Below are 23,516 nucleotides of genomic sequence, written 5' to 3'. Positions count from 1 at the left end.
CCATGAACAGAGGGACAACCAGTAAACTAAGAAAAGAGTATATATAAACAATGCGAATGTATATTTATACACTCAGGGATATACCTGTTTATACACTGTATGAATAGAACTGCGTTTATGTGTTCAACCATAAATGTATTTTGATGCTTTGGCAACATAAGATGTACCTTATCATGCCAATAAAGCGATTTGAATTTGGTGATAGGACTAGTGGAGAGACAAAAGACGGCTCTAGATGAGGTGTGAAATGCGCTGGCAGAATAAGAGACAGCTGCCATGTGGGAGAGAAAAAACATGGCAGCTGTCTCATTGTTTTTCTCCCCCACCTACCACCTTTTCAAAGGTCCTCGAGCATATCATTGCCAACCAACTCTGTACCCATCACTCCCAGAGGTTCCTTTTTGAATTTTTTTGGTCTGCTCACAACACTGAGTTACCCTAGTGCTACTTAAATGCAAGTTGTCACATTCTCTTCCTTCTGCCTGTCCCCTCCCCCTGCCAAAACCACAACAAAAAGTGCAATTTGTGTTCCGTGTAGCCTTTCTAAGCAATGTGATAATGTTTAAAACAAAAGAAAGTGTTATTGATATGACAAATTCCAAAAATTTAAGCCAATATTTTGATTTGTAGAATGGCCCATTTAGAATTTATTTGAGAAGCTGCACTTGGCTCATAGCCTGCATTCATTTTTTGCACACATTATTTCAGGAAACTCATTCTTTTATTTTTGTGAGCTCTTAACATTTTGTTTCGCGTTGTCATCGCACCACCACCACCCACAATGTACACAATCTAAAATGGTCATCCATCACTCCTGCTTTGAACCACCCACTAGGTTTGTGTGTAGCCCGCTGAAAAGACTTGTGCTGGGTTTTTTTCTGCATTTGGAGAAAAATCTGACCTCTGCTTCGTGTTTACTATATAAATACTATTGAGATCAGGACTTTGGTAGTTTTGAGGATGCCTGGTAGTGAGAACCCTCCCTACATTACAGCAGGGACTATACTTCAAAAGTACTTCATTGGCTATAAAGCACTTTGGGATGTCCAGAGGTCATGAAAGGTGGCATATAAATGTAAGCTCCTTTTGAAGAGAACTACAATTTAAAAAAATGTCTAATGCAGGTGCTTGTAGAATATGTGGAGAAAGGAGCTTTTCAGCTGCAACAACAGCATCTTGCATTTATTTAGCGCCTTTAATGTAGTAAAACTTCCCAAGGCGCTTCATAGGACCGTTATCAGACACAATTTAACACCGGCCACACAAGAAGATATTAGGACAGATGAGAGGTAGGTTTTAAGGAGTGTCTTAAAGGAGGAGAGAGGTGGAGATATTTAGGGAGGGATTTCCAGAGTTTAGGGCTTAGCCAGCTGACAGCACGGCTGCCAGTGGTGGAGCGATTAAAATAGGGAATGCACAAGAGGCCAGAATTGGAGGAGTGCAGAGATCTCGGATGGTTGTAGAGCTGGAGGAGGCTACAGAGATGGGGAAGGGTGAGGCCATGGAGGGATTTGAAAACGAGGATGAGAATTTTAAAATTGAGGCATTGCCGGACCAGGTGCCAATGTAGGTCAGTGAGCACAGGGGTGATGTGTGAACGGGACTTGGTGCGAGTTAGGATACAGGCAGCAGTGCTTTGGATGAACTCGAGTTTATGTAGAGTGGAAGATGGGAGGCCAGCCAGGAAAGACCCTTTGGAATAGTCAAGTCTAGAGGTATCAAAGGCATGGATGAGGGTTTCAGCAGCAGGTGAGCTGAGTCAGGGGTGGATTCGGGTGATGTTACGGAGAGTTGTTTCTTTTGAAACTATGGCCAAATGCAAAGGACTGCTCCCTGAAATATTTTTTTAATTGTTCCCTAGACCGATCTATTATTACCATTTGTATGTTGAGCTAACTTGTGTATATAGTTGATAAAAATAAAGCTGCCTCTGTGCTTGGTCCAAATATTTGATGGAGGTTCCCTACATTAGAATAGGGACTACGCTTCAAATGTATTTCATTGGCTGTGAAGCATTTTGAGGGGTCCTGAGGCTTTGAAAGGCACTATATAAATTCAAGTTTTTTTTTTTCATTTTCAAACTGTTAACATGGTTTATAAATAGGCTTCCTTTTATTCAAATATGACATGCTCACTTTCAGTAAACAAATGCTTGCAGTTATGAGGAAATGGTCAACTTTTTTTTGCATGAGCTCAGAACTTTCACATTTGGGTGAATTATATGCTCAGCAAAGTGGGTGGATGTCAATACTAGTACAGGAAACTTTGGTTTATCCGGAGGTTAACTGTCCGGAATGTTCGAGCCACCGGCAAAAATCAGGAGCCGTTTTGTTAGTTTTTTTTTCATTTTGTTGCTTTTTTTTCACCAGTCAGGCTCTGCAAGGTCTCGCTGAAGCTGTTGCTAAGCTACAGAGATGCTTGCAAGGTACGGCCGACTGTTTAGAAGCTGTTGCTAAGGGTTTGTTGCCAAATACGGAGCTCAAAATCTCCGTATGTTTCAACATTAGCGCTGGTTTGTCCGGCAGTTTTGATGGGACGGCAACAGCTCGCTCCCGTCGGTGCCGGATAGCACAAAGTTTCCTGTAAATGGCAAAACTTCATTTTAGTTTCAGTTAGCTTTAAACATTCTCAGCTCAAATGAAGCTCAGTGATAGCATAATGTGGAGTAAAGCTTCCAGTACTTGACTCAATAATGTACATTGTACTGAAACCCAGAAGTGCCCCCTTGTGGCACTGGTGAATTTTTTAATTTTACCATAGTGGCTGCCCTATGGTGGTCATCTGCTAATTAAATATCAATTTGTACTAAATTATAGGCAGCTTTGTGCTGTGAGCCTGCACGCTGTGATTCAGCGGCATCTTCCTTGACTGATTTTGGTTTGGGACCCTTACAAGATGTGTGAGAATAACTTTCATCACATCAGTTTGGGCTAGATTTCAACCTAGATCCCAGATTATAGTAACCTTCTGCAACCCAGTTCTCTACTTCCTTGTGTTGGGGAATATTAAAAGTTTAAAAGTCTCTACTTTCTATTGACAGGATTGAAATGCCTAGTACTTCAGAATAGTTTGTACTTTTAGCTATGATGAGACAAACTTTTATTTCTTATGGTGCCCCTCGGAGAATGTCTCGGCGCTCTACAAGATGAGAGGAGGGCACCTGGCAGGAGATGGGAAGGGGCGGAGGTGGTTGAGGTGAACTGAATGCTTAGTTAACCTTGGTTTTTTAGAGATATAACAAAGGGGTGAGAGAGGCAGCAAAGTGAAGTCAATTTGGGAAAGTGTTCCAAAGAACAGAGGCATAGTGACTATAAAGTGGTGCCAACTGTAGAGTGCAGGGAGTAAGAAATGAGCATAAGTACATAAGAAATAGGAGCAGGAGTAGGCCATTCGGCCCTTCGAGCCTGCTCTGCCATTCAATGAAATCATGGCAGATCTTCTGCCTCAACTCCATTCACCAGCCCTATCGCCATATCCCTTGATGCCCTTACTAGTCAGAAACCTATCGACCTCTCTTTTGAATATACCCAATGACTGAGCCTCCACAGCCCTCTGGGGTAGAGAATTTCAAAGATTCACCACCTGTGTGAAGAAATTTCTTCTCATCTCAGTCCTGAATGACCTACCCTTTATCCTGAGGCTGTGGCCTCTGATTCTAGGCTCCCCAGCCAATGCAAACATTCTCCCAGCATCCACTCTATCAAGCCCTGTAATAATTTTGTATGCTTCCATTGGATCCCCTCTCATTCTTCTGAATTCAAGAGAACACAGGCCTAGTTTACTCAATCTCTTCTCATATGACAGTCCCGTCATCCTAGGAATCAATCTCATGAACCTTTGTTGCACTCCCTCTATGGCAAGTATATCCTTCCTTGGGTAAGGAGACCAAAATTGTGCACAGTACTCCAGGTGTGGTCTCACCAAGGCCCTATATAATTCTTTACTCCTGTACTCAAATCCTCTTGTAATGAAGGCCAGCATAACATTTGCCCTCCTAATGGCTTGCTGCACCTGCACATTCACTTTCAGTGACTCATGTACAAGGACACCCAGGTCCCTTTGAGCATCTGCATTCCCCAACCTTTCACCATTCAGGAAATACTCTGCCTTTCTGTTTTTTCTACCAAAGTGGATCACTTCACATTTATCCACATTATTTTCCATCTGCCATGTTCTCGCCCACTCACTGAGCCTGTCTAGATCCCCTTGAAGCCTCTTCACATCCTCTTCGCAACTGACACTGCCACCTAGCTTTGTATCATCAGCAAATGTGGAAATGTTATATTTAGTCCCCTCATCCAAATCATTGATATAGATTGTGAATAGCTGGGGCCCAACCACCGATCTTTGCGGTACGCCACTAGTCAAAGCTTGCCATCCTGAAAAAGACCCGTTTATCCCTACTCTTGTTTTCTGTCTGTTAACCAATTCTCAATCCATGCTAGTAATTCAGGCTCACAGGAATGGAGGGTGCATGGGAGGAAATACGGCTGGTGGGCATTACTGAATTTAAGGTGAGGTATCTGAAGACTAGGATAAGGATTTTGAAGTCAAAGCACTGGGGAGGGGGTGGGATGGGCGATCAGAGTTTGGCAAAGAGAGAGGTGAAGGAAGTATGGGGCTTAGTGCAAGATGGGACTCTGACTGCAACATTATGAATTAATTGCAGATTGTGAAGAGTGGATTAAAGCCAGATTGACTAGGAGAGCACTGGAAAATTGCATTCTGGAGATGGTAAAAATGTGGATTAGGCTATTGGTGGCAGAGAGGGAGAGATGCAGGGGTGTAGACAGGCATTATTAGAGTGACAAAGCAAAGTTTTGGTTACTGACCAGATTTGAGGTAGGAAGAACAGGTCTGGGCTGAGGTAGTGCACCTTGAGATCATATTAAAATATGAAAGTATTTTGTTACTGTTTGAATGCAAAAAGCACATAGGAAATAGGAGCAGGCGTAGGTCATTTGGCCCTTTGATCCTGCATTCAGTAAGATCACGGCTGATCTTCTACCTCAACTCCACTTTCCTGCACTATGCCCATATCCCTTGATTCCCTTAATAAAAATCTATCAATCTCTGTCTTGAATATGCTCAATGACTGAGCCTCCACAGCCCTCTGGGGTCGAGAATTCCAAAGATTCACCATCCTCTGAGTGAAGAAATTTCTCCTCATCTCCGTCCTAAATGGCCGACCCCTTACTCTGAGACTGTGACTCCTGGTTCTAGACTCCCCAGCCAGGGGAAACATCCTCCCTGCATCTACCCTGTCAAGTCCTGTAAGAATTTTGTATGTTTCAATGAGTCACCTTTCATTCTTCTAAACTCTAGCGAATATAGGCCTAGTCTGCTCAATCTCTCCTCATAGGACAATCCCCCCATCCGAGGAATCAGACTGGTGAAACTTTGTTGCACTCCCTCTATGGCAAGTATATCCTTCCTTAGGTAAGGAGACCAAAACTGTACACAATACTCCAGGTGTGGTCTCGCCAGGGCCCTATATAATTGCAGTAAGACATCTTGGCCTAGAAATTGGGTTGTTTGCGCCAGCGGTTAGCGCCTTAAGAGACCGAGAATTGGGGCGTTGCCTAATGTTGGGGCGGGCGCAATGAAGATAGCGACAACTCCCATATTGACTATACATTTAACGCCTGCGCTAAGTGTTTGCGCGCGAGCGCAAGCACATAATGACGTAATTTCATCGTGCAACGCCTTTTAGGGGCGCCTGAGTGGATATTGGGTGGCGCCCGGAGCCTTAACGCCTAGCGCTATTAGTGACAGTTCGAGGGAGCGTTAGCAGGCCCTTCTCGGAGTCGGGGGGCGCTATTTAAAGGGGACAGCTCTAGTATAGAAGCTTCAGCCATTTGGCCTGTTCATTGCGATCGTTGGTGGAGAGATTTGGGGAGCTGCTGTGGAGCAGAGTTTTTGGATTTTAGCATTAGAGAAATTGGGACCCTCAAACCTGTCCGGAGCAGTTGGAGCACTAGACCTAACAGCCTTCTGACCAACTGGCATCAGAATGGGAGATGCATTGGAGGGCGACGGGCTCCTGGCCGAACACTATGAAGGGGCAGAAAGACGGCGGGAGAGAGGGCCGGGATTGGCCAGAAGGAGGAGGGGCAATGGAGGTTGCCCAATCCGAGGGTATGCTGCGAGGGTCTTTAGGGGTCATACCTTGACATGTCGGAGGAGCAGTGTGTGCGAAGGCTCCGAATCGGGATGGACGTTGTTACTGAGCTGTGCCACCTGCTTACTGAGGATCTGCAGCCGTGTCAACGATGCATGACCTCTCTGTCGGTGGCCGCTAAACTGACTGTTGGCCTCAATTTTTATGGCAACGGATCCTTTCAGTGAGCCATTGGGGACATCACGAATATCTCTCAGGCTGCAGTCCACTGCTGCATCCGGCAAGTTACAGCTGCCCTTTATAGGAGAAGGCGTCAATTCATCACCTTCCCTCTGACCCTGGAGAAGCAGGAGGAGGAGGAGGAGGAGGAGCAGGAGGAGGAAGATGGAAGGGCTCCTGAAAGTGGAAGGGACATCCGTCACTGGCTCATGAGGAGTCTTCTCGAGGCCCCTCTGGCGGAATGATGAGTGTCTTAACTGCTGCGCACTTTGGATGTTTGAAAGCATCTGAAGGCCAGCATCACTGTAATTATTCACGTACACCTTAGCACATTTAAACTTCTTTTTATTGTCACAAAAGTCTTTCCTTACAGCAAAACAACGTCATGTCAACAGAAACCATAACAAACAAAATAACAATAAACTCTTCGGCAAAGCCGCCAAACTGAACAAACTTTTTCCAACAATTCCAACAGGTGAGGGTCTCCTTGAGTTTGGCCAAAGAAACGTCTCAGGACCTCCCTCTACTGCTGGCCCCTTGATGGAGAATGACTTCTCTTTCGCGCTCGGCCCCTTCCCTCCCTGCTGCTCCTACGTAATTGAACCCCAGTGGCGGGGTGAAGGCTGGGGGACGCCTGCTGAATGTCTGGAAGCGCAGAAGTCCCTGATGGACGGCCTGGACGACCTCTGGGCTTGGAGGGTGCGGAGGCTGGCTGCTTGATCTGGCCATGGCTGGAAGCAGTGTGAACTGCAGGTGGTGGCAGCTGGACTGCAGACGTTCCAGCGGTGGCATGAGCAATGGTCACCTGCCGAGAGAGGACACCTGCACCATGGTCGGACGACACACTGGCTGTCGGAGGGGACCGGCTCGGCTCCACCACCACAAGCGACTGCTCCACTGATTCCTGGCCTCGTGTGGTACTGGAAGGGCCCGGGGTGATCCTAGCTGAGGCAGATAGGGTGGCTGCAGTGAGAGTTCGCGTTGCCTCAATCTGGGTGTGGACGAGGCCGGCAAGTGACTGCGTGGCAGCAGTGAGGACCTGTGAGCCAGGTGCCAGTGCTTCGGAGAAGCCCTGGACAGTTCTTTCCATTGCTTCAGACAAGGCCGGTGCTGACCGCTCCACTGCCTCGGACAAGCCCTGGACAGACCTTTCCAGTGATTGTCCGAAGCCCTGAACAGTCCTTTCCATAGCGGCCTCGAAGCCCTGGACAGTCCTCTCCATTGTTGGTGCAAAGCCCTTGACAGACCTCTCCATTGTTGTGCCGAAGCCCTCGACAGACCTCTCCATTGTTGCCCCGAAGCCCTGGAGAGTCCTGTCCATTGTTGCCCTGGAGAGTCCTGTCCATTGTTGCCCCGAAGTCCTGGAGAGTCCTCTCCATTGTTGCCCCGAAGTTCAACACACTCTTTGCCAGTGTATCTATTGACTGAGGCATCCTCCCCACTGCAGCCATCAGCTCAGTGTGCCTGAGCCGGGCCTGGGTGCTCATTTCAGCCAGGCGACGCACCTCCTCTGCACTCTGTGCAGCAGTCATCACTACCTGCCTTGCCCTCCGGGGAGACGGTGGCCGAACTTGCCTACCCCCCTTGCGTTGCTGCATGCCGCTTGGTCCGGCAACTGCCTGATCATCAGAGTGCACCCCCCCCCCCCCTCCCCTCCAGGGAACTACTATCCCCAGTCTGTACATGTGTATGCTCCTCTGAGATTGGAGCGGATGGGCCGGCTTCCTCCTGATCCTCAACTCCGGAGGCACTGGCAGCTTCAGGGCGTGGATCCCCAGTTGGTGATGCATCATCTGAAAGCAGGGAGGTGGAAGAGTGGCTTTAGCAAAAGGACAGGTTGGCGGAAAGGCATGGCAGATTGCGGCAAGGCTCTGACATGGCTGCAGACTGAGGAAGCATGCTGGCGGGGGGACCAAGTGGAAGGAAACGGCTGAAAAAGGAGAGAGCCTTACCCTTGCTGTCGGAAATGGGGTCGGCAGCTGCACTGGTAACAGGACCAGACAGACGTCCTCCAAGAATCTGGTGCACTCTCTCCTTGAGATCCGTCAGAGTGACGACTTGTGGAGGTCCGCCACCGGTTCGATGCTGCTCCCTCCGCATCGTCGCCAGCTTGGACTGCAGGGGAAAGAAGGGGAAGTTCTGTAACATGATGCCTTGAGAGATGGGCCTAGAAATTCAGTTGGGCGCGCCAGCCGTTAGCGCCTTAGGAGGAGTAGATCTCGAGCGCTAGGCGCTTAGCGCCTGGGCGCAGCGCGATCTGCGCCTCGCCCCAACTTCAGTAGACATTTAGCGCCGGCGCAAAGTCTTAGCGCGCGCCCTGCTGCGCGCGCAGATCATGACGTCATTTCGTCGTGCAACGCCCTTTGTGCGCCCGGAACCGGAACTTCACTCGCGCCGCCCCATTGTGCGCCGGGCGGCCCTAACGACTGTGAAGTGGAACGGTACACAGCCGAGGCAGGCCGCGGGGAGCGCAAATTAAAGGGCACTTACCCTGCACTATAAAGGCCAGCCATTTTGCAGCATTCACTCTTGTGCAACGGTTTTTTGGAGAGAGACCAAGGATGAGAGCTTACTGCTTTGGCCCAACACTAGGACAGGTATTTTTGGCTCAGGCCAGAGCTTATCAATTATCTTTGCCTTCATTGAGATCTCAGTGTTTGCCAGCATATAATGGGGGCTGCATTGGGTGCCAACGCTGAGTTTCAGCCTTATGCCGGAAGGGCTTACAGACGCCGTGAGAGAGTGGCAGCCCTGGCTAGACGCAGAGGGGGCAACAGGCGTCGCAAGTGAGGCCTTACCCACCCAGGGTATACCGCCAGCAGTCCTCCTATCTGACCATGTCTGCCGCGCAGTGTGTTAGGAGGCTGCGATTCAGAAGGGAGGTGGTTGCAGACATCTGCCAGCTGCTGCACAGAGATCTGCGTCCACAGCTGATGCGCAGGACGTCTCTGTCGGTGGCAGTGAAGGTGACGGTGGCTCTCAACTTCTATGCCACCGGCTCCTTCCAATCCGCTGCTGGGGACATCGCTAACATCTCCCAGTTCGCCGTGCATTGCTGCACCCGCCAGGTAACCAATGCCCTTTTCAGAAGGAGACGTCAATTCATCTCCTTCCCCATGACCCTGGAGAAGCAGCAGCAGCGTGCAGTGGGATTTGCAAGAATAGCGGGCTTCCCCATGGTGCAGGGCGCCATTGACTGCACGCATGTGGCTTTGTGGGCACCTCTGGAGCATGCCGAGGATTACCGCAACCGGAAGGGCTACCATTCCCTCAACGTACAGCTGGTGTGTGACCACAGGCAGCGCATCCTAGCTGTCAATGCCCGCTTTCCAGGCAGCAGCCACGATGCCTTTATCCTGCGACAGACAACTGTGGCTGACATGTTCCAGGCATAGCCACACCCAAGAGGATGGCTTATCGGGGACAAAGGCTATCCTTTGTGTACCTGGCTCATGACCCCGCTCCGCGCGCCCACGACCCCTGCTGAAGAGGCATACAACGAGAGCCATCAAGCGACTAGGAACATCATAGAACAAACAATCGGTGTCCTCAAGCAACGGTTCCGCTGTCTGGATCGCTCCGGGGGAGCCCTCCAGTATTCGCAGGAGCGAGTCTCCCAATTCGTCGTCGTTTGCTGCATGCTGCACAACCTGGCTATCCGCAGGACTCGGGCACTGCCACCTCGCGTTGGACCACCACCTCAGGAGGAGGAGGAGGAGGAGGACGAGGAGTACCAGCCCAGGAGGGAGGCAGAAGGTCCAAGGGCCGCCCGTCGGCGGCTTATTGACCGTCACTTCTAGGCCCCCTGTCAGGGAATGGCTTGTGCCAATGAAAGAACATGATTGCAGCCGCTCCGCAAGCCGTCAGCTGGTTAAGGCAACAAACACTTCAAAGATCAAACATGGACAATGTGAATAAATAAAATGGTTTATTGTACAAACTCAGGGCCCTTCCCACATGAAAACCAAAAACAGACAAAACCCCCCAAAAAACACACACACACACATGACTCACTCCCACAACCTGGGGAGCATTAACAAAAGATGTAAACAAAAATGGCCTTCATCCTCGGCCTTCACAAAACACACATTCCAGAAAACACAACATTTGGACACACCCTCTACTTAGTGGCCCGCGAGGGCGATGCCTTCTGCAAATTTTGGCGGCCCCTGCACGCCCTGCTGCTCCTCCTCAAAGTGAGGCCATTGGCTGGGGGCAGGCTCCTGAGGGGCACATGTCGTGACGGCAGATGCCCTTGGGGGTCGGCCTAGACGAGGTCTGGCCGTCGAGGGGCCGGCTGGTGAATGCTGCAGCTGTGGCTGGCCAGCATCAGTCGCTGTGGCAGCTCCACTGGGGGAGTGGCAGTGGCGGCTGGAGGAATGGGGGCAAGCTGGCGGATGGCAGGCGCTCGCTGGTCGCCTGAGACACTGGCACTCGGCCGGGCCAGCACTGCAGCATGCGCACCAATCTGCCGAGGGACAGACCGCTGTGCTGCTGCAGCGCGCCGGGTGCCCCGGCGATGCCTGGCTGACACAGCGAGTGTGGCAGCAGTGAGTGCCCGTGTTGACCTGTTCAGTGACTGCATCAGAGCACCCAGTGACTGCACGGCACCACTGATCACCTGGCCACTCGCTGCCTGAGCTGCCCCGAATTCCGCCCGACTGGTGGCCTGTGAGGCCCCGAACTCGGTCACACTCCGAGACAGGGACTCGATGGCCTCAGGCAACCGTGCCACTACCCCCATTAGCTCTGTGTGCCGGTGCTCCGAGTCCACGGACAAGTCCTCGAGGCGGCGCATCTCCTCGGCGTTGGCCGTCTCCAGACTGGAGGCCGGACTCTCCCTCTGGGGAGAAAGCCGCCGAGCTGGCCGACCCTTCCTGCGTTGCTGGACGCCGCTGGGCCCAGCAATTGGACTCCCCTCCGACCCTTCCCCCCCTCTGGGGAGAAGGCCGCTGAGCTTCCACCCCCCCCTCCCGCGTTTCTGCAGGCCGCTGGTCCCAGGAGCTACCCTCCCCTCCGAAACTTCCCCCACGCTCCCCTCCAGGGAAGACGTGTCCCCTACATTGGCATGGGTTGCCGCGGCTGAGGGTTCCCCTGATGGGCCGCCTTCCTCTTGCTCCTCCTCCTCCTCCTCTTCTGAGGGGCTGTCACTGGCAACTTCAGGGACCTCCTCCTCACCATCTGAAAGCAGGAAGGCACAAGAGTAGCTTTAGAGTGAGGAGAGGGCGTCAGCGAGGGATGCATGAGTGGTGGCATTCAGCGCATTGGTCGGACAGTGGCAAAGGATGTAGATCTGATGCGCAAGTGGGACGAGAGAGGTCCAAAAGGTGATGTCCTTACCATTGGTGCCCAGAACAGGGTCGGCATCTCCAGATGCAACGGGGCCAATCACCCGGGCACCCATGATGCGCTCCACGCGATGTTGCAGTTCGGTGAGCGGCTGGATCTGGGGTCCGCCTCCCCCGGTCGTAGTCCGGCTCCTCTTATTGGCCAGCTTGGCCTGCAAGAGAAAGGACAGCCTCTAAGTACAGTGTGTAGCCCTGATCTTGTGTGCACTGCCTCCCATGGTCGAATAGCCTGGCCAGTGTGTTAAGTGCACAATGTGCAATTGATGTTCATGAGTGTCCCATAGCTGCTGCATGAGGGCTGGCCATTAGGGCTTTCAGGTCCCTTTGCCCATAATGTGAGGTGCACATGCAAGGATGAGGAGGACACTGGAAAGGGTACTCACCCTGACAATCCTGGTGAGGTCATTTAGCTTTTTGCGGCATTGGACACCGCTCCTGGGGACCTCGCTGTTGGATGACACCTTGGTGGCGACATGCCTCCAGGCTCTCCGGTAGACGCGGGCCGGCGGCTTCCTGCCATTATCCGGAAACAAAATATGCCGTCTCTTCTCCACAGCACCAACCAGCACCCTCAGATCAAGCTCTGAGAAGCGCTGCGCTCGTTCACGGGCCTTCTCCATGGTTTCAGGCGCTATTTGGGTCCAGCAGCAGTGTTCAGGCCTAGCTGCAGGGCTCCACTATCCAGGGCGTGGCAGCAGACCAAGTCGACCCTTCCCCCTTAAGAGCTGGCCGGCGCCAGGGTGTCTGCTGTCCATCAAAAAATGGCCGCACCTGCGCTGCGCCCGGCCTCGGCGCTCTCGCTCAGCACCTCCGGCTTAGCGCCTAAAGAGAGGCGTGCATCGCCAGTTTTAGCGCTCGAGCAAACTCTTAGGGCGAAGCTAATGAATATCGGAGAAGTGGCCTCGAATTTGCGCCGGGCGCAAACTTTAGCGGCCGCCCGACTTTACCGCCCCAAAAGTGGCTGTAATGAATTTCTAGGCCATGATCTCATGCCCCCCATGGTGCAAGGGCCCTTACATGATGCCTTGAGAGAAATGTCCATGTGTGTGCCCAGAAAGGGCCATGGGTGCTTGCTGACAGATGGCCATTGGGGCATCATGGCAACAGGGTCCTCGAAGTTAGGTGCAGATGGAGGGAATCAGAAGTTTGCATAACCAACACTCACCCTAACGACCCGAGTGAGGTCGTTGAATTTCTTCCTGCACTGAACAGGGGTCCTGGTCGCCAAGCTGTTGGAGTTGACCCTCTGAGAAACCTCCCTCCAAGATCGCCGGTAAGCCTTTTGATTTGGCCTCTTGCCATTGTCAGGATACAGAACATCTCGACGGCGCTCAACTGCAGACACCAAGTGGTCCAGGGCCTCAGTGCTGAAGCGCTCTGCTCTCTGTCTCACCTTCTCCATCCTCACCAAGCTTGTTGCACCAGAGAAGGGCGAGCGCCGATTCTGAGGCCTACAGGGCGTTGAGTGTAGCAGCTCGGGCTGACTGACCCACCCCTTTAAGAGCCGGCCGGCGCCTGGAAGTCTCGTGGTTTCCGGTAATTGAGATCACCTGCGCTGCGCCCGTCCGTGACGATATTGGGTAGCGCCTGAACTTTTGCGCCTTAGCCCCGTGCAACGTCTGAGTTAGCGCCTCAATCCCCTTTGGGGGCGATGCAACCCAATGGGCCAGAAATTCGCGGCCAGAAGCGTGAGTACGGTCGGGGTACTCATGCATCTGGCCGTTGGAAATGCCGGCGTTCAGCAGGAACAGCGCATGCGGGGAACGCCGGCATTTCCAGACCCGAGGTCTATTCACAGCGCGTGCGACTGCACAGGCAGCGCTTGCGCAGTGAACTTTGTGGATTTCAATGATGGATTCAGTGAGGGTAAGTCCTTAGAAGTTACACTTGAAAAAAGCAAGTGTAAAGTTGTTCATTGGCTGCGGAGGAAGATATATTTTATCGTGGAGCTTCTGAAATGCAATATTTTTGTTTGGGAAAGGGAGGGAAGTTATTTTAAGAAATTTTAAGTAAGTTTTAAAGTTTAAATTTTTTTTTTTTAAGTGTTTTCAGAACGGTAGGTAGAAGGAGCAATTGTGGCTGTGTGAATGGAATGTGAGAATGAGTTATGTATGTATGTCCACATATACTCCTTTACGTATATGTATGTATGTTTTATATTCCTTTACTAATGTGTATGAATGTATGTTTTTAATTATGATTTTCCAATAAGTTACTTTCTCTGAAAGTCATAATTAAATAATACATTCATACACATAAGTAAAGGAATATATACATAACACGCAAAGGAATATATACAGACATACATACTTTCAGAAGCTCCACGATAATAAATATCTTCCTCCGCAGCCTCTGGAGCAACTGTACCCATGCTTTTTTCATGTGTAAGTTGTAATGACTTGACCTCACTGAAAGCATTAATGAAAGCGGCGAATTATACTGCGCACGCGCTGCCTGTGCAGTCGCACGCGTTCTGCCTCTGAACCCCTTCGTTCAGAGGACAGGAAATGCCGGTTTTCCCCACATGCACTGTGCATGCTGAAAACCGGCATTTCATCCGGCCAGATGTGTAAGTACCCCGACCGTACTCGCGCATTTGGAAGGGAATTACTGGGCCAACATTTTACATGTCAATAAAATGAAAAATTTAACAATTGCACGACTTGCCCCCTCGCATCTGCGACTGAGGGTCCAAGGAGGTGCATTGCGCAAGAGGTCATCATCGTACGTATCCTCACACTGTTCCCTTTGGGGAACTGTATGAAGTGGTGGAAGGATTTATGGCCGTGATTAACGCTCATTCCGTGACCGTAACCATCTTTGAACCAGCCATTAGGGTGGTTAGTCCTATGGCGGGAGGGTTTTATGGGCTCCCACAACCCATCTGAGGGGGGGGGGCCACCAACACCCACGGACGCAAGTATCCCGCTGGATGCCCACCCAGAATTTAAAGTTGGAGCTCCGACTCCACTTGCCGGGACTGTCTGGAGTGGGGTTCAAAACCCTACTCCTTGGGGATGTTTACTGCTACGCAAAAGGCCCACTCCGCACAAAAGGTGACACCCATACGTTTCCTGTGCCTTTTCCCTCCCCGTGACTGGAGCCCTATGCTGCCATTTCACGTTGCTAATCGGATTGGGCCTTTGTCATAGCGGTAGGATCCCCGCCGCTGGGCCAGATCAGGGTAGGGTTTCGAACCCCGCTCCAGACAGTCCCGGCAAGTGGAGTCGGAGCTCCGGCTCTAAATTCTGGGTTGACATCCAGTGGGATATTTGCGTCCGTGGGTGTGGGTGGCCCCCCCTCCTTGTATAGCTTGTGGGAGCCCGTAAAACCCTCCCGCCATAGGACTAACCGCCCTAATGGCTGGTTCAAAGATGGTTACGGTCACGGAATGAGCGTTAATCACGGCCATAAATCCTTCCACCACTTCATACAGTTCCCCAAAGGGAACAGTGTGAAGACACGTATGACGACGACATTGCTAAATAAATAAATGGAATTTAAAAAATTCTTTTAGGGCTTTTAAAAGTCTTTAGATTGCTTTAATTCTCTTTAAAACTACTTCAGATTACTCAAAATAATGTAAACATTTAAAAAAGTTTATAAAAGTTACCAAAATCTTCAAAAAACTTCCAAAAATCTATTTAAACTGCTGCTTTGCATGTAAAAATGCTTAGCAGCTTGACAGAAACATTGGGGGCGTGTCCAGTGAAACTGAGACCTCAAGGGGCGTGTCTCACTTACACTGCACGCTCCTGGCTTCGCGCTGGCTGCACTCCTGGGCGGCGTGACGTCATACGCTGCCCGGGATTCTTCTTTTTCAAACACCAAGTCCAGGCATCCCTGGAGCTGATCGGCAGTAGCGCGGGGTAAGTGCATATACGGGGCTTGCACGCGCGGCAAGCCCCGTTCACCAATTTCTGGCCCATTATCTCGCCAGGCAGCGATAAGTTTCGTCTGGCTATAAACTTTGCGCAGCGCCAGTTCTAACGCCTCAAGCAGGGCTATACCCAATTTCTAGGCCCTTTACTCTTATACTCAGATCCTCTTGTAATAAAGTCCAACATATCATTTGCTTCCCTAATTGCTTGCTGTACTTGCATGTTAACTTTCAGTGATTCGTGTGCAAGGACACCCAGGCCAGGTCCCTCTGAACAGCAACATTTCCCAATATCTTTCCATTTAAAAAATACTCTGCTTTTCTATTTTTCATAGCAAAGTGGATAACTTCTCATTTCTTCACGTTATATTCCATTTGCCATGTTCTTGCCCATTCACTTAGACTGTCTATATCCCCTTGAAGCCTCCTTGCATCCTCCTCACAACTTACATTCCCACCCAGCTTTGTATCATCAGCAAACTTGGATATATTACATTTGGTCCCCTCATCCAAATCATTGATATAGATTGTGAATAGCTGAGAAGCACTGACCCTTGCGGTACTTGTTCTACTAACTTTCAATTTAGTTTTAATATTTGAGCTTTTGAAAGATACTGTGATGCTAATATTTGTCTTTTAACCCTCATGATGCAAAGAACGCTATTTATGATTCTAATAGTTTTAAGGTTAACTTTTATTTTTATGTCCTTGGAAAGTTCTTATGCTATTGTTTATTTGTTTAGCCCTCAGATGATGATACAATTAGCCTACATTCTCAGGTATCTGAAATAGCCAAGGACTTGCCTCTAAAATCAGACAATCATTTAGTTGGGAATAAACTCAACTCGCACAAAAGTAAGTACATTGCAGATGTGTTTTTGAAGTACTTGAATATGATTTTTAATTTAATTTTTATGCTTAAATGTAATTTTAGCTGTTAAAATTGTTTGAGCAATATTTGTACCAGTGTGGAATGTTTTTATTTCTCTCCAGTTTTCTCCCCTCTTCTCCTTCCCTGAAAGTGCTGACTCCTTGCTGAGGTAACTTTCAGTGGGCACTGGGCACCTTCCAGTATCTTGTCCAAGTGGCTGTTAACTCAACTAGTTGAGAGAATTGGTAGGTTATTGAGCTATCGGCATCACAACCAAGCCTGATCCTGTCTTCATCCTAAGCACATGCTTGCAGCAGAGTTGCTGGATGATCAAGAATCCTAATGATTTTGCTCTCCAGTCATGCCCCTGCAACTGCCTCAGTTCAGATCAGCGAACTCTCCATAGACTGGAGATTGATCTGGAATCTTCCTGGTCTGTTGGGCTATTTGGCTCAACTGCTCATTGGATTTTAAAATTCTCATCCTTATTTTCAAATACTTCCATGGCCTCGCCCCTCCCTATCTCAGAAAGTTCCTACAACCCTCAGATCTCTGTGCTCCTCCAATTCTGGCCTCTTGTGCATCCCTGATTTTAATCGCTCCACCTTTGGCAGCCATGCCTTCAGCTGCCTCAGCCTAAGCTCTGGAATTTCCTCCTTAAACATCTCTGCCCCACCTCCTTTAAGACACTCCTCAAAACCTACCTCTTTGGCCAAGCTTTGGGTCACCTGTCCTAATGTGGCTCGGTGTCAAATGTTAACTTTCCTGTGACGCACCTTGTGATGTTTTACTACGTTAAAGGCGCAACATAAATACATAAATGCAAATTGTTGTTGGGTAAACTCACCAAACCGTAGAAGGTGATTAGAACTTTTTTGTAAATGCTGGAGTGTTAATTTGAAACATTTTAAATATTCAGGATTTTGAAAAAGTAACTTATTGGAATTTGGACAAGCTTTAATTAACATTTTCATATTTGTTTTCTCCAAGAGACATACCTACAGGCTTGTGAATGAGCAAGTATGCAGTAATAAAGTTTCAATGTGAGAGACAACTGAGTGTTAAAAGGTCTTGTCCTCAAATTTTTTTGGCTTATATTTTAGCCTCATTGGATCAGGAACATTTAGACTTCATTGATAATGCAGAAGAGGAGGAGACACCACCGTCTGATGCAGGAGATGTTCATCTAAGTGCTCCAGTTGTGACTTATATAAAAGTACGGTATTTTCTTTTGTACATAGAAGCAACTGATATAATGCAATGCTGAGTGGATGTTAATTGTGCCAATTATCTTTTGAATTTGTTATTTTATCATTTTATGCTTCATAGAAATAACTTAATAACAAAGCAGTCCATCTTTTAGCTTCAACCCCTTTGTTCTTTATCCAGTGTCAACAAGTGATGCCATGGAATGACTCGTGGGCACTCAATGGTTACAGTTACAGGAATATTATAGTTAGCAAAACATGAGTTGCAGATAAAATTGTACAGAATAATCACCACTATTTAGTCTAGTTCTACTCTCTGTACCAGTTGAGTATTTAAATACATATGTCACAAAACTAAGTGTTTCAAAATTTGAATTGTCTGAAATTAATATATAAGATAGGAAAAAAGAACCAAAGCACTCATGTTTGCCATTTAGTTTTGTCTATAATGTTGATAACAGGGCCTAAATTGCAAGTGCGAAAATTAACTGGCTCACAAGTGTGCAAAACTTTGGAATAAAAGTAAAGCACAGAATGAGTGAAGGGTAATTTGGCCAATCAAGCCAGTTTCTTCCACTTACCATGTACAGTTTATGTTATCATTGATTTATCCAAACCTATGTAATTCCCTGAGGAAAGGTTCTCCTCACTCTTGAAAGGTATAGCAAGATTCAAGAATATTTGTCTAATTGTACATCTCATTTTATCCATCTTAGACAGTTTGCATTCCTAAATTGACCGTTCCCTGCTCTTAACCAATTAAGAATTATGTTCACACATATGAGTATCATTGGCCCAAAATTTGCAGTCGGAGGCTTCCCGCAGGCGGATGCCTCTTACCTGTATTTAAAAAAAAAAAAAAAAAACTACGAATTTACTTGGTGGTCTGGGAGGTATGGAGACTTGCGATCCTGGGCCTCTCCGGGTACACGCAGGTAGAGGCCCACGTATCCCAGGGGCGCATGCGGTTCGCAAGTGCCCCTGGGATCATGTGGGCCAGCCCAACCAATAAAAGAAAGGAATTCCCATTCATACTTACGGGAGTTCTGTATGTACAGAAACCCCATAAGTATAAATGGGAATCACTTAAAACATACATGAACACATGAAATAAAAATTTTTAAATTACATATTTAAAATGCCATTTAATTAAATATTTTAATCAAAAATGTTTTAACAGGGCTAAAAATAAACTTACCTTATTGTACAGGGTTTTTAATGTATAAATGAGTGACACAATTTTATTTTTCTATCTTTCAAAACTCTTATGCTGGTAAGAGCAGGCCTTAAGCCAGCTTTTACCAGGCGTAAGAATTTCACAGGCATTCAGCGGGCGGAAGTTGGGCAAATAGCGCAACTCTCCACCCGCAGAGGCCCTTCTCCTGGGGATGCAGATGATCTGTCAAGAAGATTCTTGACAGATCGCAAGTTCCGGGTTTTAGCGCATGCGCTTCGCATACCTAAACCCGGAACTTGCGCGGCCCCTAAGGGCACGTACGCACCCGTAGGGGTCACAAAATACGGCCCATTATTTCTACTTATCCTTTTAACCGTCAATTCCATTCATAACCAAGAGTTTGTCCAGCTCTTCGATTTTAAATGTTCTAATCAACGCAGCATTAACTTAGTATGGCAATTTGTTCCACATATGCAAAAGCTTAGATCATCTCTTCTCTCCAATGACCAGTTCAGTTCTGTGATTTGCTCTTCATAACTTTATAGCTGTCGCCTTTCTTGCTTTTCTCCGCACCCCTTCAAATTCACCATTATCATTTTTGAAGATGGGTTTCCCAAAATTTCTCTCCATTCCAATTAGGGCCTCACTGGTGATCCATACAAGGTTAGAATAACTTACATCTTTTGGCTCTTTAAGGTGAAGGAATGTAGCAATTTGCACTTCAGGTACACCGTCAGCATCAATAATTTCTGGGGATTTGATGCAGAGTAAAGCTATCTCTACACTAACCCAACCTCAGAAGCACTCCACTGCATCAGTGTGGCATTTTTCCATTTCCATCACCAGCCATGTTATGCCCACCCTTGCAGTTAAATTGCCAATTTAGTTCTGAATTAGGAGCAGTTTTATATAGTGGTCTGAGTTGGGACTGCCTAAAGTGAATTTCAGATATGTTAGAAAACCGACTTTTATCCCGCATCACTGAGCTGGATCCAAGCATTAGACTCCAGAGATGGAAAGCTAACATTTAATCACTGCACTATTCAATGTCCCGAGAACAACTTGTTTTGACTTGCTGTCAAATATGCTGAGATGTATCCTAATCGTGACTAGCCTGCTTAACAACTTCATATTGACTGCATACTTTCAGCAAATCAATTGTGGTAAATCCTTTAACCTTTGCTTGTGCTCAGTCATCCATTATGCGTATGTTCCATGTTTAATGTACAGTATTTTACATCTCTGATCAAATTCCTCTACTGTCCTTAAGCCATCTACTTAATTGAACCAGAGCTTTTGGATGCCATTATTTCCTTTATTAGTCACCTGCCACATAGCTTGAAATAATTTACCGAATCTGTGTTATATTTCAGCTATAGTTTAAAACATTTCTGGGACTCCAGTCTAAACATTGCACCATCTTTCTTAAGCTAGTATATATTCCATTAAAATGAAATGATGTGAAATCTGACAAAGTGCTGATGAGACTCAAGCTCTTGGAACTATTAGATTGGCTTGCTTTTACCAGATATTTAAAATTTCTGTGCAAGTACTAAATGTTTCTGGCACATTTATCTTTATTAATACTTTATTTGTTGTTACATGTTCTGGGTTGTGTTGAATAAATAGTTACCCTGTCTGGGTAAAGCATAGAATCATAGACGTTTATAGCACAGAAGGAGTCCAGTTGGCCCATCATGGAAATGCCAGCTCTCCGAAAGAGCTATTCACTTAGTCATTTCTCTGCACTTTTTCCATACTCTTTGTAATTTTTTCTTTTTTTAAATATGAATCAATTTCCCTTTTTAAAAACTATTGTGCATTCTGCTGTTTCTGGTAGGATGTTCCATATCTTAATCATCTCTGTTTTATATATTTTTTAAATCTCCTAATTTCTCGATTTGTTCTTTTCGGTGATCTTACATTTGTGCCCTCTTGTTATTGACTCACCCACCAATGGAAATAATTTTCCTGATTTGTTTTGTCAAAACCCTTCGTAAATTTGAATACTTCAATCAGATCTCTTATTCTTAGCTATAATTTGTGTGGAAAGTTTCTCTGGTCTCTCCTCATAACTAAAGCCCCTCGCTTTTGTTGCTGTAATGAATCTCGTCCGCACCCTTTCTGTGGCTTTAACATCTTCCTATAGTATGGTGCCCAAAACAGGACACGATATTTTAGTTGTGGCCTCACCAATGATTTGTGTAAGTTTAACCTTAATTCTTTGCTTTTGTACTCTATACCCCTCTCTTAAAATCTAGGAATCAATATGGTGTTGTCTTACTGCTTTATCAACTTGCCTTCCAACTTGTAAAGATTTGTGAATGTGAAGCCCTAAGTGTCTCTGCTCAATTTTTTTTACAATGTATATATTTCCTTCATTTCATTCTCCCAAAATGTATCACCTCCATTCTCACACAAAATTTCATTTCAAAGCTATGCTCAATTTCTTAACCTGTTTTTGTCCTCTGAAGCCACTGGCATACCTCTTCAGTTAATCCTGCTTCCTATTTTTGTGTAATCTGAAAATGTTGATATTGCGCTCACTATACCAGATTTTTTTTATACATTAAGAGGAATGATCCCACCAATGACCACTGGAGGACACTGTTTACATCCCTCCAGTCTGAAAAACATCCATTAGCCACTATACTGTTTTCTGTTCTGCAAACAACTTGATATCCATGCTGCTGCATTCCCTTTAATACCATGTGCCTTAACTTTATCAACAGCCTCCTATGCAGCACCCTATCGAACACATTAATTTCATTTCCTTTATCAAGGCACTTCAGAGAGCTCGATTAAATTTGTCAGACATCGCTTTCTTTTTAAAAAAAAAAAAAAAAATCCATGTTGCATATCAGCAGGTCATTCAGTAATGTTGGGGTAGGGATATTGCAGCTGAGCACAATCTTACCTTCCCCTAACCCACAGCATAGAAACATACAAGATAGGTGCAGGAGTAGGCCATTCGGCCCCTCGAGCCTGCTCTGCTATTCAATGCGATCATGGCTGATCATCCAAATTCAGTACCCGGTCCCTGCTTTCTCCCCATACCCCTTGATCCCTTTAGCCTTAAGAAATATATCCAACTCCTTCTTGAATATATTTAATGAACTGGCCTCCACCGCCTTCTGTGGTAGAGTTCCACAGGTTCACCACTCTCTGGGTGAAGAAATTCCTCCTAATTTCTGTCCTAAATGGCCTACTCTTTATCCTTAGACTGTGTCCCCTGGTTCTGGACTCCCCGACCATTGGGAACATCCTTTCTGCATCTAGTCTGTCCAGTCCTGTCAGAATTTTATAAGTTTCAATGAGATCACCTCTCATTCTTCTAAACTCCAGCAAGTACAAGCCCAATCGACCCAATCTCTCCTCATACGTCATTCCTGCCATCCCAGGTATCAGCCTGGTGAACCTTCGCTGACTTCCTTCCATGGCAAGAACATCCTTCCTCAGATAAGGCGACCAAAACTGCACACAATACTCAAGATGTGGTCTCACCAAGGCCCTGTACAACTGCAGCAAGACATCCTTGTTCCTGTACTCAAACCCTCTCGCTACGAAGGCCAGCATACCATTTGCCGCCTTAACTGCCTGCTGCACCTGCATGCTTACCTTCAGCGACTGGTGCACAAGGACACCCAGGTCTCGTTGCACTTCCCCTTCTCCCAATCTATTGCCATTTAGATAATCTGCCTTCCTGTTTTTGCCACCAAAGTGGACAACCTCACATTTATCCACGTTATATTGCATCTGCCATGTTTCTGCCCAATCACCCAACATGTCCAAATCATCCTGGAGTTTCTTGACATCCTCCTCAAAGCACACACGCCCACCCAGCTTTGTGTCGTCTGCAAATTTGGAGACATTACATCTAGTTCCCTTGTCTAGATCATTAATATATATTGTGAATAGCTGGGGTCCAAGGACCGATCCCTGCGGTACCCCACTAGTCACTGCCTGCCACTCGGAAAAGGACCCGTTTATTCCAACTCTTTGCTTTCTGTCTGCCAACCAGTTCTCTATCCAAGTCAATACCTTGCCCTCAATCCCATGTGCCTTAACTTTACACGCAAATCTCTTATGCGGGACCTTATCGAAGGCCTTCTGAAAGTCCAGATACACCACATCCACTGGTTCTCCCTTATCTATTTTACCAGTTACATCCTCAAAAAATTCCAGTAGATTAGTCAAGCACGATTTTCCTTTTGTGAATCCATGTTGACTTTGTCCGATCCTGGCACTGTTTTCCAAGTGCTCTGCTATTACATCTTTTATAATGGACTCTAGCATTTTCCCCACTACCGTTGTCAGGCTTACCAGTCTGTAATTCCCCGTTTTCTCTCTACCACCTTTTTTGAATAGTGGGGTAACATTAGCTACCCTCCAATCCATGGGTACTGTTCCAGATTCCATCGAATGTTGGAAGATGATCAGCAATGCATCTACTATTTCTAGGGCCACTTCCTTAAGTACCCTAGGATGTAGATTATCAGGCCCTGGGGATTTATCGGCCTTCAATCCCATCAATTTCCCGAACACCATTTCCCGACAAATACAGATTTCTTTCAGTTCCTCCCTTTCATCAAACCCTATGTTCCCCGGCATCTCTGGGAGGTTATTTGTGTCCTCCTTTGTGAAGACAGAACCAAAATATGTATTTAATTGGTCTGCCATTTCTTTGTTCCC

General features: G+C 47.2%; 1 protein-coding gene across 6 annotated transcripts in view; it reads left to right on the top strand.

Annotated features, from left to right (window-relative positions):
* The window catches only part of lrch2 (leucine-rich repeats and calponin homology (CH) domain containing 2), a 203,225-nt gene that overhangs the window by 90,715 nt on the left and 88,994 nt on the right, over positions 1–23,516 (top strand). For all 6 annotated transcript variants that reach the window (XM_085995737.1, XM_085995745.1, XM_085995730.1 and 3 more), the window contains exons 8-9: positions 16,312–16,423; positions 17,543–17,655. In XM_085995737.1, coding sequence (XP_085851863.1) covers positions 16,312–16,423; positions 17,543–17,655 — 225 coding nt within the window. The remainder of the gene's footprint in view (positions 1–16,311; positions 16,424–17,542; positions 17,656–23,516) is intronic.

The sequence above is a fragment of the Somniosus microcephalus genome, chromosome 1 (assembly GCF_052327205.1).
Source record: "Somniosus microcephalus isolate GS21.2 chromosome 1, FLI_Smic_1.0, whole genome shotgun sequence".
Classification (NCBI taxonomy): domain Eukaryota; kingdom Metazoa; phylum Chordata; class Chondrichthyes; order Squaliformes; family Somniosidae; genus Somniosus; species Somniosus microcephalus.
The sequence above is the reverse complement of the archived record's forward strand: the minus strand, read 5'-3'. Positions and strand labels throughout refer to the sequence as shown.